Below are 8,217 nucleotides of genomic sequence, written 5' to 3'. Positions count from 1 at the left end.
ATGGCGATATGATCATCCCTCTGCTAAATATGTCCGAGCACCCAATTTGTTTCAACGTGAAACAGTTGGTTGTACGCGGATCTCCTTGCATTGCTGACGTAGCAATGGGGAAGCAGCAGGTATCGGTCAATGTTTTAAATAAAAGCCAATTGTCAGTTTTCACTACAACATATATTGGAAATTAAGTAAATTGTAATATAGGACAAGATAATGTAAATAAGTTATTAGAGACGTTAAATGAATTTAGAGACTGTTTTGCTCAGAATGTTAACAAATTAGGATGTATACGTGGCACTTAAATGAATATTCATTTGATAATTTATCTGTAGTTTATAAGCCCTATCGAGTTGCTTTTAAAGAACGCGAAAAAGTTCAGGAAATGGTGGATGAACTTTTAACAGCAGGCGTTATCCATGAATCACATTCGCCCTATGCAAGCCCTATAGTGTTAATTAAGAAGAAAAATAGTGAAACAAGAATGTGTGTCGATTATAGGGCACTAAATATCAAAACCATCAAAGAGAGTTTTCCGATGATCCAATCAGATCAACATTTGGAAATTCTGGCGAATATGACTTATTTCACAACACTTGATATGGCAAGTTGCTACCACCAAATCCAGGTTGCCGAAGACTCTAGAAACAAAACTGCGCTCGGCACTTCTGATTGGCACTATGAATATTTACGAATGCCATTTGGGTTAGTTAACGCGCCAGCAGTATTCCAGCGTACTGTTAATGGCATTCAAAAAACCATGAAAAATACAACAGCATTAGCCTATCTCGATAACATTTTACTGCCAAATGTTGATTTTAAGTCTGGCTTAGAATCTCTGCAGGAAATTTTAACCACTTTCAGAAATTTTGGAGCTACGTTGTAATTGTCTAAGTGTCACTTTGTCAGGACAAATATAGACTATCTGGGTCATTAATTTAGCGCAGATGGCATCCGTCCTGGAGCAGCAAAAGTAAAAGCAGTCGAACAGTTCCCGACTCCACGAAATGTTCATGAAATTCGGCAGTTTCTCGGACTTGCCAGTTACTTCCGAAAATATGTGAAGAACTTTGCTCACATTGCAAGACCATTATCTGGACTGGCAAGAAAAAATACTACTTTTAGTTGGAATGTCGAACAAGAAGAAGCTTTTCAATGTATTAAAAAGCATCTTAGTAGAAGACCCATTTTAGCTTTTTACGTATCCTGCTACAATGGCAGCCATCAGGTGTTCTAAAGCCTGTTATGTATTATAGTAGGCAGACGACCAAAGAAGAGCAGAAATATTATTCGTATGAGTTAGAAACCCTTGCAGTAGTTTGCTCGCTACAGCGATTTAGAGTTTATATATTAGGAGTTCCGTTTAAGCTCGTAACTGATTGTATTGCCTTACGTACGGCAATGACAAAAAGAGACCTTATTCCACGAATTGCCATCTTGTGAAGCTCCTGTACCCGTTGTCGAAATTTTAGAAATTAATGTGGCAGAAGATGACTGGATATTATCAGTGCAACTGCAAGATAATAAATGCAAAGAAATTATTGAGTTACTACGTGAACCTCATGCAGACATAGTCTGCATGAGTTAGCAGACAGACAAGTCTCTAACAATAAATTATGTTTTGAAAGAAGGGCGGTTATGCCGAAATACCGATTGTGGTCCTAAGTGGTAAGTACCAAAAAAGGCTCAAAGAACGATTGTCAGTTATTACCATGACAAAAGAGGTCATCCAGCGTCATAGTTGCAGTTGATGCATTCGCAAAGTACGTTTGGAGCAAGGCAGTTTCAAGTACAAGGCTGATCCACTGTTGATATTTTGTCAGGCGTTGTTTAGTACTTTTGGTACACCAAGGCGAATTATATGTGATCGAGGAACGTGCTTCACTAGCAAATGTTTCCAGGATTTTACGAAGAAACTTGGTGTTAAGGTGGTGCTAAACGCAACGGCAACCCCAAGAGCCAACGGGCAAGTTGAACGTTACAACAGAACGATCCTGGCTTCTCTGTCGACAATGGTCGATGATGAGAGGAAGTGGGATAATAATAATGATTCCATACGTTTCGGGATTAATGCTTCTGTACATAGTGTTACAGGAAAGAGTCCCCACGAGCTTCTTTTCGGTTATCAACCTCGAGGTATGGATGACGCATTCATAACTCAGGAGGTAAGTCCAAACGAAAGAGACTGTAATAAAGTAAATGATAAACGAGAAGAAGCCAATAAACGAATAGTGGCGGCACAAGCTCAACAAAAACTACGTTATGATGCTAAACGAAAAAGCAAGCATAACTATAGTAAAGGTGACCAAGTAGTTTTACGAAAAACTGTGGCATCTAATGATGGGAAAAGTAAAAAACTTCCTAAATTTAGTGGTCCATTCGTGGTAACTAAGGTGCTTGATTTTGATCGTTGTCATTGAAGATCTTCCTGGCGCACGACGAGCCAATAAAAGATATCATGGCATAGCGTCAGTACGTTGCTACTTATGAAACCAGCTCTTCAAGTTCTGATGACGTTGACGAACTTGATAAGTGAAAACAAAAAAAAAAAAAAGATATGTTTTGTTTATTCAAGGTGCTGGGCAGCATGAAGCGAATGAGCCTTATATACTTTGATTAAACCTTATATGTTGTTTTCATGAAAGATAAATGTGAAACACTAATGTTGTTTTTTTTTTATTCTTAGGAACAGTTTCCGAGGACGGAAATTTTGTAGCATGTAATAAGAACATATGAGATAATATAAGATAAAATAAGAACGAACACCATCGAGAAGCAGGTATGCACCCTCGACCACATACCGACCCTTCGATGCTATTTGTAGCCTAGATCATGGCTCGGGGAGATAAGAAACGGAAAGTTGCAGACAGTCTTCGCTAGTTATTCGGCCGTTTAACATAAACTTATTTTGAATTTTTATAATGCTCCTACAATATATTTTGGTTTAAACTTTTGTGGTTTTAATTAAATCTCATGACTTTACAAAATAAAGAATTTGTACACACATCTGTATATTTTATTCAATAAAATCTTTTTAACATATAATGGAATAATAATCGACTAGTGGTTAAAATTAAGTGTCTAAAAATACTGAAGACCCCTTCGGGTTCTAATATCACAAAACGATTAACGGTCTAAAAAAAAAAAATAAATCCTAGAGAGGTTTTATAATATGCCTTTTGAATGTCATTTAGAGTTTTTTTTGTTCGCCCTTAAGTGCATAGCACATTATACGTATCCCTAGGGACTAAAGTGGCGTTTTTTACTCTGAGGCGAGCAAATTCAATTCAATTCAATATCATGCACCTTAAGGATCAAAATGGCATTTTTTTACTCGAGTTAATAAAATTATTTCAATAATAACATAATAATATTTATATAAAAAAACAGAGAATGTATAACAAAACTATCTACTCCACATGATTATTTCTTTGGTTAATAAAACGAGTACGACGCAATAAAACTGAACTGTTTTCTAACGGTTTAACAAATCTGCGAGTTCTCGCATTAGGTTAATGTTTTCATGCATGTAAGCCTTAGTTTCCCACAGCATGTTGCATAACTTTTCGTCCGATTTTTCGTCCATGGCAATTTCCTCGGACATTTGCGGTGAGAATCGGAAATAGGGGATTCCCAAGGAGGAGCACCATGCACGCGCGCGGTCAACCACTCTTCCGTCGCTCAGAGTAGCCTAAAATAGATATTTATTATTCCACAAATTGCTATACAATATATGATTTTCATATTACATAATATCAGTATAAGTCATAAGCTTCTCAACATTCTCACTTACGAAAAAATTAGGGGAGGCAAATTGTAATAATGAATTAATAATTACGGTATCAATAATAATTAATGTAATCTTGCAAATGATAATGTTATAGAAGTGGATGTAGGCGAAATTTTAATGTCATAGATAAAAATAATAGTATCTTTTTGTTATATCTTAATGCATCTAGCCCATCATTTTGATGAAATTTGTGACTTGACCATTAAAAAAGACCCAGTAGTAGTCGCATTGTCTGAGACATGCTTAACAAATAATATTTTGGACACAGAAACTGACATGCTGGTTATAATATGTATAGAGTGGATAGTGACAGTATAAAGACCGGCAGAGCATTAATCTATCTTAGAAATAGTCTAAAAATTAAACAAAAAATTCAGATGTGTACATAGAACATTGGCTAGTTGCAATAAAAGCATTCTTGATAATCAATTTTCTGTCATTATAATTGGTGACTTTAATATCGATTTTAGAACTCGGGAATCAGAAAATTTTTAAAATATTTTAATTGACGTGAGTTTATTCAATATAGTACATGACACAACCAAGTCAGGTAGAGATGAGGATTCAATTATTGATCTAGTGTTAACAAAGCATCAGAATATGTTTCAAGCCAGAGTATTAAAAAGTCGAAGAATTACTGATCACTACATCCTAATTGAAATTTTGCACAAGAATGTATACAGGGTGTTTTAGGACTATGGGATCAAACTTCTAAGGATTGTTCAGTGCAACACTAGAATTCATTTGAGTATAGGAACCCTTGTCCGGAAACGTGTCACTACGCCACTACAGCCCTAAGACGCGTTTAAATTTAGAAAAAATATTAATTACCTAAATAGGATCTGATGCATTTATTTTTACCTTTTGTATATAATACCATCACAACAATTGTTCAAAATGTCTTCCTCCAACCTCAATACACCGATTTAAACGCCGCACATGATTTCGGAGGACTACAATAAAAATTTGATCCTCATTTTGAATGATTTCAAATGCTGCTGTTATTCGTCCAATTAAGTCTAGCTCTGATTCTACTGGAGTTTCGTAGACTAAAGACTTTACATGTCCCCACAAGAAAAAATCGAGCGACGTTAAATCGGGTGACCTAGGAGGCCAAGAAACTGCTCCACCTCTGGCAATCCAACGGTGCCCAAACCGCTGAGCCAAATACTCGGGTACTTGTACAGCAAAGTGAGCCGGCGCTCCATTATGCTGAAACCACATTTGCTGTCTAACGTTTAGTGGAACATTTTCAAGGAGTTCTGGGAGAACTTCCTCCAAGAAACGCTGATAAATAGGTCCTGTTAACCGTTCCGGTAGAAGGTATGGCCTAATTAAATAATCATCAACAATGCCTGCCCATACGTTGACAGACCAACGATTCTGATGTTTTCTTGGAAAAATTGCATAAGGATTTTTTTCGTCCCAATTATGGCTATTCCTACTATTAAAAATACCGTCTCTTGTGAAAAAGGCTTCATCGATCCACAAAACATATCGTAAAAAATTTGGTTGTGCAATGATGTGATCCAGAAGCCATCGACAAAATTGAACTCGAGGATGATAATCGGCTGCAGTCATACCTTGAACTTTCTGGAAGTGGTAAGGATGGAAATGTTGCTCGTGTAGTTCTCGCCAGACAGAAGGGTTACTCGCATTCATATTCTTAGCGACGTCACGTGTGCTATTTGATGGTTCATCGGCAACTCGCTGAAGCACCTTTTCTTCAAATTCGACCGTTCTTACGGTTCGAGCAACACCAGTATCATGCATCTTGGTCTTAAACATGCCTGTCTCAGCGAACCGTCGATGAACCGCAATAAACTTTTTGTATCCAGGATGCTGTCGTTCGGGATAACGATCATGATACAACCGCGATGCTGCTCGTGCATTGCAGTTTGTTGCTCCGTATGCCAAATGCATATCCGCCAATTCTTGATTGGTAAAGTTTTCCATTAGCAATAAATGTTTAAAAATTGTAAGCTATAAAATTTTTAAACATGACATTGAGAATTGACATTGATAAGCGTTCATTTTAAACAATTGTTGTTAAGGTATCACGTACAAAAGGTAAAAATAAATGCAGCAGATCCTATTTAGTAGTAATTAATGTTTTTTATAAATTTTAACGGGTCTTAGGGCCGTAGTGGCGTAGTGATGCATTTTCGGACGTGGGTTCCTATACTCAAATGGATTCTTCTGTTGCACTGAACAACCCCCAGAAGTTTGATCCCATAGTTCTGAAACACCCTGTATTCAAGAGAGCCAAAAACAAAAGAGAGCAAAATAGAGGAAGATATATTGATTTTATCAGTTTAAATAACCTACTGGTACTGGATCATGCTAATATGAATGAGAAGTATAATGAATTTATTAATATCATAAAAAAAAAATAAAATGCTTAGGTTTAGATATTATTGCGTAAAGAAAAATTGTTATTGAGAATTCCCTCTATTTCTGACAATTTTTCAAAAAAGGAAAGTAAATATTATGTCTGGCAACTTAAGCAGAATATCGGGGATTCTAGGCATATACCGATGAAGCGTATACCCCACGGGCTTTGTACTTATGGGCTTTTTCACGCCATGAAAGGAAATAACCAACGTATGTTTTACATGTCGAATCTCGGATACGTAGACATTTTTACGGCGTTAAAGGCATCACGTCAGTTAATAATTATGATCTAAGGTGTATACGCGGCTTTAATATATCACATGACGGCGTTCAATGTATTGTCAAACTCTCAAGGAAATAATATTTTGGCAGCCACTGATTTTTCAATTTGATTCATATTACGTGGTGACCTTTGAACCCGCACGATAAGAGCGAAGGCGACTATACCTTTCATTCACAAAGCCCGCGTGGTCTCAAAGAAATCTAATCTTTGTATTATGTATATTGGACATTTTCTTCCCAGACATATTCGACAATTCTCGTTAGTGTTGAAAATGTTTATTTCTATTTTAGTCTATTTTTGCCTGAGGACCGATATACAAAACTGATGGGCGCATATAGAATAAAATGTATGATACATTACTCCTGGTCCTCGGCGAATGTGACACGATCAAAGGTATTATTGAGACTTTACAAAAACTTGAAAAGGTATTTTTTAACTTACAACTAACGCATTAAAGGGTAATAATAAAGGGACTTACTTGATCCACCAATAAAGTTCCTAAATTTTGAATACCCATTACTAGTTTGGTCGTGTCCCATATACTTTCGGGTCTAAACACGTCGACAGCTTTCAGTTCTGTTACTGGAATTACTCCTTAAATATAAAATAATAATCCATGAATTATTAAACGAATTATTGTAAATTATAATATTCTTATACCTGTGCCTAAGCTCACTACAACCGAGGCCGGACAAGTTTCGTTCTCTTTTCCCATCGCTTTCAAGGCTAAACAGTGTTCGTGGATCTCGGTTAGGGCATCTAATGTTGGATTATTTGCGATCAGGCCTCCGTCCAAATATCGCTGGAAAATTCTGGAAAAGACCATAAACCAGTCGGATCTTAGCAATTATTAAAGTACAATCTTAAAATGTAAATTATTTAACCTTTCTTTTTAATCAATTTTTGTTTAGTTTTAGTTTAGTTCAACTAAATTAATCTAATTTATCTTGCATATTATTGTACAGATAAAAAGATGATTACACATACTAAAAGAGGAAAATTCAGATGTTTCTTATTGGTATAAAGCATAGACATAAATAGTCAGCAGGACCATTTAAATAATAATAGTATAAATAAAGTAAATCAAAAAGAGGCCCTATAGTAAAAATTGTTTTACATCTTTTAAGTGATTCCAAATTATAAATATTACATAACTCACTAACTCATTGACAAGGCATTTTGTTTTGTATATACTACAAATCATATTTATGGTACTGATAGAATGGATTCCAAATTATGCAGCCATGGTATTCCAATATGGTTCATCTGTAGGCAATTGCCGCAAACATCCAGTATCATTAAAACCTTTAGGATGTCTTATCAATAATCCATACATTTAAGATACCTAGTTTGTCATGTAATCATAATGAAATATAAATTTTAAATTTCAACACACTACTCATGGTGCCATTATCTTTCCTATGATATAAAAAAACACACTTATATTAAGGTATACTTAATTCTCACTTGACCACTATCAGACCCTCTTTGTAAACAGTAAGCAGAGCTTTTTACTGTTTCAAAGATTTTTAATATTACTGTTAATAAATAACTTCTACAATACTTTAAAATAAACATAACAAAAACAGCACTCTGAGGTAAATCAGCTGTTGGAATTAACGGATGCAATGTATATTTATTGGAAATAAATTATTAAAATAAATCATCAATCCTAAAATACAAGTAGATTCTAATTCTAAAATAATCATATAATTAAACCATTAAAATGAAAAGTTAACAAGTATTTTATATGATA

General features: G+C 35.3%; 1 protein-coding gene across 2 annotated transcripts in view; it reads right to left on the bottom strand.

Annotated features, from left to right (window-relative positions):
* Positions 1–2,996: 2,996 nt before the first annotated feature.
* LOC126739665 (85/88 kDa calcium-independent phospholipase A2) overlaps positions 2,997–8,217 on the bottom strand; it is a 33,229-nt gene continuing 28,008 nt past the window's right edge. For both annotated transcript variants that reach the window (XM_050445441.1, XM_050445442.1), the window contains exons 12-14: positions 7,122–7,273; positions 6,940–7,055; positions 2,997–3,685 (exon numbers count right to left, since the gene is read on the bottom strand). In XM_050445441.1, the coding sequence (XP_050301398.1) occupies positions 3,470–3,685; positions 6,940–7,055; positions 7,122–7,273 (484 nt within the window). In that variant the 3' untranslated portion in view covers positions 2,997–3,469. The remainder of the gene's footprint in view (positions 3,686–6,939; positions 7,056–7,121; positions 7,274–8,217) is intronic.

This window comes from Anthonomus grandis, chromosome 8 (assembly GCF_022605725.1).
Source record: "Anthonomus grandis grandis chromosome 8, icAntGran1.3, whole genome shotgun sequence".
NCBI classification, from domain to species: domain Eukaryota; kingdom Metazoa; phylum Arthropoda; class Insecta; order Coleoptera; family Curculionidae; genus Anthonomus; species Anthonomus grandis.
This window is presented reverse-complemented; position numbering and strand designations above follow the sequence as displayed.